Below are 11,511 nucleotides of genomic sequence, written 5' to 3'. Positions count from 1 at the left end.
GAGGATCTTAACCTGCGTCTGTCTGGAGTGGGAGAACCATGGCGACTCTTCCTCTAACCTTCTTTCTCCCAGAATTCTCTTCTGTATACTCCGCCTACCTAATTTTCTATCCAATAAAATGGGCCAAGGCAGTTTCTTTATTAGTAAGAAATCATTCCCACATCAAACATTATAATTGATTGCTAGTGCCCCTTATCATTCCATAAACTCAATTCATGCCTATTGCATATAGATGTATAGCTATGGCATTTCAGATGTTTATTTTAGGTGCTTGTTTATTGGGAAGCCAAGGATATGCAATGATAGAAATTAAATTATGACTTGTTATGGATTAAACATATTTGAATCTATATTTCCCCATAAAAATGTAGGTATATTTTTATTATTGAAAAAATTGGGAGTTATTTTGATTTAGTAGTTGATTTTTTAATAGGTAATGTTTACTAAGTACTAAAATGAGTTATTACCTTTTCCTGAGAAGCATTGCTTTTATTTAATAAAAAAAATGTTTTACTAAACATGACTAGTGGAACATAAAACCCCAAACTCCATCTTTTGCTAATCAGATCATCCCATTAGTAATTTTTTATGTTGTTCTTCATACCTATTAAGTGTGTGTGTTTCTCTTTTCTAGGTTATTACCATTGGAAAACATGTTAAAGGATACCATTATATCATTGCAAATCTGGTAGGTGAATTAACTGGCATTTTTTTTTACTACCTACTAAGCTTTTATTAAGATTTACTTATCTGCATTTTATGGAAATGAGTGTTTGTCTGCATGTGTGTCTGTGCACCATGTGCATGCAGTACTTGTAGATTGCAGATGAGGACATAGGACCCCCTAGTACTGGAGCTACAGTAGTTAGGAGCCACCATGTGAGTGTTGGGAACTTAACCCTGGTCTGTGAAAAATTAATGAGTGCTTGTAGTATAGAGATATCTCCCTAGCACACTTACACAATCTTTTTAATTGAATGTGTTAGTTTGGAATGATCATCATTCATAATGAATTTTTGATATATAGTCTGATTATTCTTTTATAGATGATAAATTAATTATTTTATTTGGTTGCTTTTGGTTTGCTTCTCCATCTACAACTTATATTAGTTCTAGTTTTTAGATGTGATAAAAGTATCTTTACAACAATATTTGCTCAAAAATTATCTTGAAAATTCTGTACTAAAGAAAACATCTAAAAAAATATAGTTTAACTCTTTAATTATCCATTTTTTTCTGTCGTGTTTTATAAACTTATTGTGTGCATTCTCACTTGAATTTTTAGTATGTAATATCTTAAATTGATATTTATAAGGAAATTAAGCTTAGAAATATGATAATATAATGTCAATAAAATTATCAATTATATATTGTAGAACATGTAACATCAATGTCTTGAAAGTATTTTATTTATGATTTTCTACATATTGTGTAAGTATCACAATGAAATGGAAACTGAGTAATTAAGAGTTTACCATGTTGTCATCAGGATGCTTGTCATTTCAGTACATATTGGAAAGCAGATTGGCTCTCATTATATTTCTTCGTGGTTTTTCTTTCTATCATATAGCCAATCAATTTAGATTATTGGACATTTGTTTTTATTTCCAAAATTGACTTTAAAAGAGTAACAAAACAGTCTTTGCTTTTTCTTCATGGTCTTTGAGTAGCTATGACACTGTTTGTTGGAAAAGATCTCTGCACCATGGGCAAACTCAGAAAACCATGGTGAACGAAAGGGAAAGAGGTGGCAAAAACAAGTGTGTTCTAGATCATGTGATAGATAAGACCGTACAAAGGCTTCATACTCATGCAAATGCAAGCTTCATTTGGGATTCATGGAGTATCTATCAGCTTGTACCTCAGAAAACATCCCTGGTATGACAGAGAGACACAGAAACAGAACAAAACTTGCAAGAAATAGTGTTTTCATTGAAAAAAAGTCATGTCAGTATCAGTGAGCGGCCTGAGTCTGGAAAAAGTTGGCTGTTCAAGGTGAAATCTCTCTTCCAGTGGTGTGATTCCTAGCTGCTATGACCATGCTCTGGACTCTTCTCTTAGTGTGTACCGAGGAGGCTGGAAAAGACTGTTGTAGATACAAGGGTTAACAGGAAACGAGATTCTGCAATGATTCTGCTGAGCTGCGATCCAGGCCCAGAACAGCCTGCACACTAAGTCCCCTGTGTGAATTGTGCCATTTGGTGAGCAGCACAGAGTCACAGTGAAAGCTGCGATCTTTGTAAATGTCCAGATGGAGAAGATTCTGTGGGAACATTGAGAAATAATGACAGAAGGTGTCTCATCAATTTGAGAGCTGATGTGTAACGCCATGACACATCATGGCTGTTTAAGTGAGCAAGTCAAGGCTCCTGCCATGGCTCTGTTTGGGAACCTTAAATTCACGCTGACGCTGAATGCGGCTCTGCTCTCCTTTACCCAAAGCCTCGAGTCCTCTCCTCACGAACCTCTGGCAGTTCAGTTAGTGCAGAAGTCCCGATTCTGATGCTAGGTCTGAGAATTTAGACATTAAAACCTGAAAAGTACCTCCTGCTGTTGAAGGGTTTTCATCTTCTAAGTTCCCAACAGAAAGCTAACGCTTTTTCTCTGACTTATGCACGTCAGAAGAGATGACTATAAAAGATTCTTTAAAACCCTCACATATGGATTAATTCATTTAAGAATTGCTAATAATGGTCTTGGTCCTTCAGATTCAGTCTACAATTAAATTGTTGCAGGATTTGAATGAACAGCTGACTCATAATACCATGAGATTTGGTCCTAAGATCTTGTGCCCCTGTTCTTATCTCTGCTATTCGCATGGATTTAACTTATGGATAATCATTTAGGAAGTTTAGGTTCCACGACACTAGAGGTGTTAAAGGTGTACTAACAGCTTAGATTTTAGTGATTAGTGATGAGTCACTTGATTTAAGCCTTGTGCGTACGTCTCCCTGAGCAATATGACGCTTTGGATTTGGTGGTTTGCTGCCAACTGAGTTGTCAGGTGTTGATCTCTCTCTGCTCTCATTCTGCTTCTGTCTTCCCCTCTTCCATCTCCTACTCCACCTCCTCTTCTTGCTTTTCATCTCCTCTCTCCTCCTCATGTTTCTCCTCTTTTTTTTATAAATAGAAACTTTGCAGAGGAGTAAACTAAGAATTTGGAAAATGCAGATTCTTATTTAGGGCAGCATCAAACCTTACCAAAGATTTCCGTTGAAAGTGTTGCATAATCACAGGAAAATGACAACAAGTGATTAAAATTATATGAAACCCAATGGAAAAAAATGAGGACAAAAATGTCAGGAAGACAAGAAGCTGAAGCTTTATCTGAAAAGATGAGGCATGAGGCAGGGCAAAGAGAGGAATATAAAACATGACAGGGAAAGCAGGCAGGTAGCTCCTGTTCTCGCTGTCCACTCTTCCTCCTCCATCCCTAGAGGCAGAGCCTGGCATGGGCTCCATGCGCACATTACTGAGAATGTGATGCTAGCAACAACCTGTGAGAGAGCAATAGAACACACAGAAAGAAAATAAAGGAAAGAATGGGCCTCCATTGATATTTGGGTTCAATCTGATACCCTGGGGCTCTGTGTTACAGAAAACTACACTATTCCCCTCCAAAATAAGAGAAGACAGAGAGATTTTTGAACCCAGAACCCAAATACTTTTGTCACTGAGCTAAGACTATAATGGAACAGCTTCTATTTTCTCAGGGAAATTTTGCCAACAAAAGTTATGTCTAGAACAGGGGAACTCTTATGGACCAAGCATCAGCTAAACATCAGATGGGTCCCAGGACACCTAGGTGCATCAAGGAGACTATTCAGTACAATAGCCTTGAGTCAAATTCCTTTGAAAGGAATAAACGGACACCCAAGTACCCTCTACACACACCCTCAACAAAGGGAACCACCAAGCACAAACTTTACTTCTAGTTCATATGATTTTCAGAAAACTATGCATATAAAACTGGACAACTAACAGAAAGCAAAAGTCCTCTCACAGAACTCCGAGCCCTCCCTCCAGTCACAAATCACTTTGCCCCCAGAATTTAGCCACACACACATACACGCTGCACCCAGTTGCATAGAAGACTGGAAGTTTCTAAGTGGCACAGGAGAAAGAAACAAATCTAAGGGGAAAAGGCCCGTGGCCCCGCCCCCTGCCCACAGGCCTTACAGCTCAGCAAAACGATGAGCCTCACGTGGACCCTAGAAACTCAGGGTTCATTTAACACCATTTCCATTGGAACACAATTGTGGGCTGACATGAAGCAATCACTCTTTGCCCAAATACAAAGTATAATAATTTGTATTTTTAATACTAACAGCAAATAAAAGATGCACGCTTAATTCGGGATCTATTTAATTATTGTGTATGGTGGAATGAATACATTTAAAATGTGAATGCATTTATATCAGCCACATCTAAATCTTGTTTCTATTTCTTTGATTTAAAAATAAAAAGAAAATTCAGTTGAATTCATCATAGCCCACGATTTGGACTCATGAGCAGAGTAACATGTTGGTGTGGGTTTGTGCTCATTAGTGCAATACCTGTACTTGTCAGAAGGGGGCATCAGAGAAGTTGCAAGATGACATGACCCACCCAGTGTGGCTATTGGGAGGGAACCTGGGTCCAAGAGCTTAACACATTCCCTTAATCACCCCAACTTCTCTCCAGAGCTGTAACTATTGGATCAAATTCAATTATTGCATTCAATCTGTTGCAAGTTTAATGTGAAATTGCGTTTCTGTTAAATAACTAAGAACAACGATTGGGTGTTTGCTTCTTCCTCCTCATTTTAAAGATATTTTTATCAGGTGAGTGAATGATCGGTTTAACTGAGGAAAGTTTGATTGATATTTTCCATATGGAAACACATGGCTGTACTCCACAATAAACGCATTGAAGGAGACCATTCCTTACCAGACACATGGGGGCTGTCTCAGTAGAAGAGAAAACTTCGATGCAGATATTTCTGTGAGCTTGGCTTGAGATGATCAGTCAGTAAACAAATCAACCCGGGACCCGCCATGATGTCAATATGAATGAGGTGTGGTGAGAAGCATTGGCTGTTAAGTATGCGGAACCTGTTACATAGGCATTTTATCTTCCCTGTGTGTGTTGAACCTGTAAAGAGACACTGTGTAGAGACACAGGAGAGGTTAACTTGCAGAGGGATAACACAAGTGTGTTTTATATCTAGGGATTTACTGATGGAGACCTGCTGAAAATTCAGTTTGGAGGTGCAAATGTCTCTGGATTTCAGATTGTGGACTACGATGACTCCCTGGTGTCTAAATTTATAGAAAGGTGGTCGACACTGGAAGAAAAAGAATATCCCGGAGCGCACACAGCGACGATTAAGGTTTGCATTAAGGGAAAGAACATGCTTAGAACATATTGGAGGAGATAGTGTTCAGTTCAAGGGATTATGAGCACACAGACTGATGAATGCATTTTCAGTATTTAGTTTGGTTACATAAGATACATGGTGTGTCACTGTAATGTTCTTCTGCATCTCCACAATGTTTTCATTCATTTACCTGTCTACTGGAATTTTTATATTGTGTGGCATCTTAACTAGGGACTTTGATGGCAAATCAAAGGAGAGATTTCTGAGGAATTACCATGAGGAAAGAGAATAAAAAGCCCACAGTTTGGGAAGGAACAGACAGCTATGGAACAGATGGCAGGCAAAAACATAAATTATATGTCCTGGGAAGCTTTCCTTGTGTGCGGAATCAATTTTAAACTTAAGACTTAAAGAGCAGAAGGGTCTTTAGCTGTCACCTATAATATCTGCCTACAAATAAATTAAAGAAAGAATAATAGATATGGACTCTTTTCCATCTTCAATCATTTCCCTTGCATACAGTTTAGATAACAAGGATATGGCTACACATAAAATGCCTACATGTGGCATGTAAATGTGTGGTATGTATAAGATAATTGATCATGAGTGGCATGTGCAAGTCAGAAAGCTGATAGAAGCATGATTACTTTAATAATGGAAACATCAACATGTTATCTACACAGTCAGGCAGAATCCTTGAAAGCTGACTGAAATGCCTCACCCTGAAGTCCTGCTTGCCTTTGAGCACGGAGTTCTTCCTCTGTATAGTGTGTAGACGTGCATACACACTGTTTCTACCTAAGTCGGGCATTTCTGATGATGAGGGTATTTGGTCTTTGTTGCTGATCTTACTGAGAGTAGAATTAAGATTCAGGCTTAGTTAAGGCAGTATTTTTATACTGATGTCAAAAGATTTGGGGTACACATAATGGTCTTTTTATGAAATTGGCAGTGCGTTAAATGAAGGAGGAAAAGGTGATATTTATATACAAAATAGCTGAAAACACAATAGTGCTTTGTGTGTTATGAAATATATATAAAGTTATCAGGAACTAGTTGATCACGCATTGTTGGGGGAGGCTGCTTGTTTGTTCCCAGCTGCTTAGACCCAAAAATAATCACTCAGAAATTATGTTATTTAAATCACTGCTTAGTCAATCACGTAAGTACATTGCTAGCTACCTTTCAAACCATTTCTGTTATTTTATATTTTACCATGAAGCTCATGGTCTACTGGCAAGATTCTTTTTTTTTTTTTTTTTTTTTTTGAGACAGGGTTTCTCTGTAGGTTTTTGGTTCCTGTCCTGGAACTAGCTCTTGTAGACCAGGCTGGCCTCGAACTCACAGAGATCTGCCTGCCTCTGCCTCCTACTGGCAAGATTCTGACTGGCAGTTGTGTCTTTCTCCTCTGGTGGCTCCATGGCATCTCGCTGACTCCACCTACTGTCTCTATATAGCTCTTCCAGCCTAAGTTCTGTTAAGCCGAAAGCAGCTTCTTTATTAACCAATAAAAGCAACACATATACAGAAGGACCTCCACACTAACACATAAGGTGTATATATGACTAAACTTTTGTATCTGGTTATGAAAGTTTACTAGATAAACTATAGAAAGCTTAAAGTTCTATATTTGGGGTATATAAATAGATCCCTTTAATTTTAAGTTAATTTCAGAGAACCATTTTGTAAGATGTAAGAAAGAACCTTATTTTTGTCTAAAAGGTAAGAGTGTTCCTGTTTGGTGACCTTGATTGAAAATTTAGGCTGTCTATTATGTGATCCTGTGCAGTGCTGTAATGTAACAGAGCTTCTGAAAATGCCATGGGACACTTCTTGTCATGGGACATGACTCTCTCAAGCTTAATGCATGTTTCACAGCTCATTTATCCCTTCCTTGAACTTTAAGCTTCTGTGGCTTAATAAATGATGCTGTTTAGGATGTGTGATGGAGAATGCATTCCTCTGAAACCTTAAATCGATTTTCTCTTCACATTCTTCATGAACTTATTGTGTGTCCCCATACTGCCTCCATGAGAAACAAAAAAAATGAGATTGAATTTTGTCTCCTAGAATCTACATCATTATTTGCCTTCATGTGTCTTATATCATGACTCATGGGGAAGGAGGTATCCCAGAAATGCATTCTATTTAAATTTTTGTTCAAACTTTGTCCCAGATTTCAATCTGTTGAGCTTAACCAATGTGTCTTTTCTTTGTTTTGGTTTTTTTTTTTTACCTTCTACAATATCATCCTTTTGGCTGCTTCAGTCAATTGTCAGAGAGTTTATTATTGTTCTTCATAGTGGGATACCACAAAGAAGAAGGCTTATGGGTTTAAAACAAATTTGGAATCTGTCATTTATTAGATCATGGTTCTCATCCATGTATCACAATCAAGGCTCTTAATTCCCATCTGTAGCCTGTGAATTCCCAGCTGTTGTGAAGACTAAATGTCATTCTGTAGATGTTAACACAGTGTGAGAACCATAGATCCTAATAAAGACTCATGGCTTCTATCCTTCTCCAAAATACAGGGAATTTCATCCAGTTGCTAAGGATGATTTCAAGTTAAACATGTTGCAATTCCTCTATTTTACCCCAGAGCGTTCATAGAGATCATTGAATGCCTTTAGGGGAAATTCATCTCTGGGCTGGAGTTTATTCTAATCCAGATACATATTACTTCTGTACTAGAGGTCCAAAAAATGAATCATGCAACCGAAATGAAAGAAGTATGAACTTTGACTTTGAGAATGCACACTTTAAAAGAAAACATAAATACGTCAATGAACAAATATAATAAAGGACAATGTATGTCAAGTGAGCAAGCCCTTTTTCTATAGACGATTAGGACAAAATGCGGGAAGGAGGTTAAGAAAAGCTTTTTGTATGGGGACCCTTGAATACTCTTTTCATGAAGCTAGAACTGAAAGAAAAGAAAAGGAAGGAGATTTGGGAAAGAGCATCTTGTGAAGACACAAGGTCATGCCCCAGCATGACAGATAGAAAACTGCAAATCTCATGCTGGTTTTTTTTTTTATTGATTTTTATTGAGCTCTACATTTTTCTCTGCTCCCCTCCCTTCCTCTTCCCTCCTCATACTGTTTTAAGAAACCATTTGGAACTTGTGAAAAGGGCACGGCTTCCTTGTAAGTAGTATGGCTACTGTAGTCCTTTGATCAAAAGACGATGATTACAAGAGAGGGCCCCATGATCCTAGACTGAGCGGATACCAGAAACCGTTATGCCTACTAAGCTCTGCAATAGTGTCTACTGAATTCCTGTCTGACCTTGGGTCAGTAGTTCTTGTCTACATAGCTCAAACAAAGCTGTTAACTACAGGCTACACTGGAAATTAAATAATTACAGAAGCATAAAAATAAATAAAGGTTTGCTCCTTTTCCCAACTCCCTTCCCTAAAATAAAGGCATTTCAAACTTTTGTTTTCCACGTACTCTCTCTCCCATTCTCTCTTTTCCCTCCTTGTTCTAATTAGACAGAAAAGGGGAGGTGATGTGGGACTTGCTGTCAATATATTTTATTACCATTGGTTAATAAAGAAGCTGCTTTGGGCCTATGATAGGGCAGAATAGAGCAAGGCAAGAATTCCAAGCAGAGATAGAGGAGAAAAAATAGGCAGAGTCAAGGAGACGCCATGCAGCTGCCAAAGGAGAAAGATGCCTACCAGTAGGCTACAGCCTTGTGGTGATACATAGATTAGTACAAATGGGTTACTTTAAGATGAAAGAGTTAGTTCATAAGAATCCAGAGCTAATTGGCCAAGCAGTGTTGTATCATTCAAGTGTGGATGGCTGGGAAACGAAGGAGCAGTCTCTGCCTACAAAAGTTCCCTCTATCCTACCCCCACATGCACACACACCCTGTATTTTTCATATACATACTTTCTGATTACGAAGTTCAATTTATACATTAGGCACAGTTGAAGGTTAACAACAGTCAATAATAAAACATTATCCAACCTGGCAGTAAATGCACTCATTCTGTCTTACTTCTCACCATGCTTTGTCTTCTGCTCTGCAACCAACCCAAGCCCAACCGCCACCCACTCTCAGCCCTATTATGATGCTATCTTGAGAACTGTTTCTTCTGCTTCCCCTGTCTCCCATGCCTTCTATATTTTATTCGCTTTGAAATGTAATTAGAGTGTGTTGTGATTCTTCTGCCAAAGCTCCAGGATCCTTTTGCACTTGTCATTTTCTTGACATAGGAATTGTTCACGTTCTTCACCTCACATGTGACCTTAGTTCTTGGCAAGGTTCCATCACCAAATTCACTCCAACTGTATTCCTCCATTTTAATCCTTAAACACGTGACATTTCCCCTCCTAAGGGCCCCGTACACTAACTATTCCTCTGCTAGAACATTTTCTCCTTATATCCCTGCAGAAGTAAGCCTGCAGATTGTGCTTCTTCAATCTTGTGCAAATGGTATCCCCTTATTGAAACTGGAGGTCAACTCTCTAAACCGTAGCCTTTACTCCATTCAAGGGAGGAGCCATTATAGTGCTTCTGCTTAAGGCATTGGTTTTCTCTTTTGAAATCATTCTTGACCTCCACTGTCATGTATTCATAATGAATTTATTCTCAATATTGTTAGTTTTATCTCTGTGTTTGAAATTAAATGCCAATATGTTGTTGGTTGGTCCATCAAAAGCACATAAAATAATGACTGAAACATAAAGGCTGTGAGTAAGAGCTTCCTGCATGTGCATGCAGAGGAAGGTGTCTCCTAGAAGGACATGCAGGACTGGCTGTGGAATAGAAAGACTTCTTGGAAAAAAGAAAAGAGTTTGAAACCTGAAATTGAGTAAGTTTCAAAGAGCATGGGATCAGAGTCTCTAAGTATTGGGAAAAGTATACAGAAAGTTTCTCACTCAAGGAAAACAGACAAATATTCTCAGTCTGAGAATTGGACGGAGCTGTCATGAGGACTGTGCAGAGTCAGGGAGTTCTGACCACACAGGATGAGGCGCTCAGCTCCATCTCCAACACGGTGAGAGTCTATAACAACCTGGAGATAGGTGCTGATCTGTTGGACTCCCTGGTGATTACTGGATTCTGTTGAACAGGCAGCCCAGGATGGGGCCTGAACTGTGGCTATGCCTCAGAGGGGGATTCAATGCATTGACACCTTTTCCTTAATTTCTTTATAACATAATGACTGCAGAAGTCACAGCCATTTATGTCTAACTTACGGATGAGTGCAATTGAAAGCTACGTTCAGATGTTAAAGAAATGCAAGATCCTGAGAAGCATGCGCTTCCCTACAGGTACTGATTCTCAACCACATAGTGTTTGCACAAGAGAGGCTCATGGGAGACATTTATAAAAAGAGCAATAATGACCTGGAAAAAAATAAGTAAGAACTTTTTAATTATCAGACTATCAAGAAAGAGAATACTGGATTATTGTTGCTATAGAATTTACTGTAAGTCCCTGCTACAAGCATTTGCTATGTTCCTCTGATCAAGGGTAGCCAAAGAGCCCGGAGCTGTTTACTCTGGTGATAAGCCAGGAAGCTGTAATAATTTAACCTGGCTGTATTTATAAGGGACAGTGGAAAATAGATCTTTCACTTCTCTTAAAGGTTTTAAAAGGAGACGGAGTATAAGTACACTGGTTAGTAGAACAAAAATAATGACAACTCCTTCCATTTTAAAATACATTTTGTTCTCCCGGTGTCATCCCCTCGCAAGGCCTGCCTATGGATGCTTCCTTTCCGCACAATCACCTTTGCTCCTCTCTGTCTTTCATGTCCAGCCAGCATTCAGGAGCTCAACCACCACCACGGACGGACATTTGTGTGGCACTTTAAATAATAGTTTTCACACAAGAACCTTATTTTACTCAGGAGCCAACTTAACACACGTTTTTCCAACTTCCTTAATTGCTGCCCTAAGAGAATTATTGGGCCTGTCTGAAAATAGTATAATCTTTCTCAGTTCGGTAATTAGCACCATGCGTTAAATAGTACTCTGAGAGCCTAGCAGAATTAATTCTGCGTTGTGAGTGTTGAAACTGACCACAGGCTCAGCTACACCCCAGCATTTACTACTGCAAATATTAAAATAACTTACAGCACCTCAAAGCTTGGTGCATTTAAACCTGTGTACTTTGTAGTTTTAAAAATAT

At 38.6% G+C, this 11,511-nt stretch overlaps 1 protein-coding gene across 8 annotated transcripts in view; it reads left to right on the top strand.

Moving 5' to 3' along the window:
- Gria2 (glutamate ionotropic receptor AMPA type subunit 2) overlaps window positions 1-11,511 on the top strand; it is a 122,049-nt gene that overhangs the window by 75,531 nt on the left and 35,007 nt on the right. For all 8 annotated transcript variants that reach the window (XR_007594722.1, XM_050158737.1, XM_050158736.1 and 5 more), the window contains exons 5-6: window positions 635-688; window positions 5,210-5,371. Coding sequence is in view for 7 of the 8 variants with exons in the window: in XM_050158737.1 (XP_050014694.1) it covers window positions 635-688; window positions 5,210-5,371 (216 nt within the window). In the remaining variant the exon portion in view is untranslated. The remainder of the gene's footprint in view (window positions 1-634; window positions 689-5,209; window positions 5,372-11,511) is intronic.

Source organism: Alexandromys fortis, unplaced genomic scaffold (genome assembly GCF_014885135.2).
Source record: "Alexandromys fortis isolate MF-2015 unplaced genomic scaffold, M_Fortis_MF-2015_v1.1 scaffold_102, whole genome shotgun sequence".
Taxonomy (NCBI): domain Eukaryota; kingdom Metazoa; phylum Chordata; class Mammalia; order Rodentia; family Cricetidae; genus Alexandromys; species Alexandromys fortis.
The sequence above is the reverse complement of the archived record's forward strand: the minus strand, read 5'-3'. Positions and strand labels throughout refer to the sequence as shown.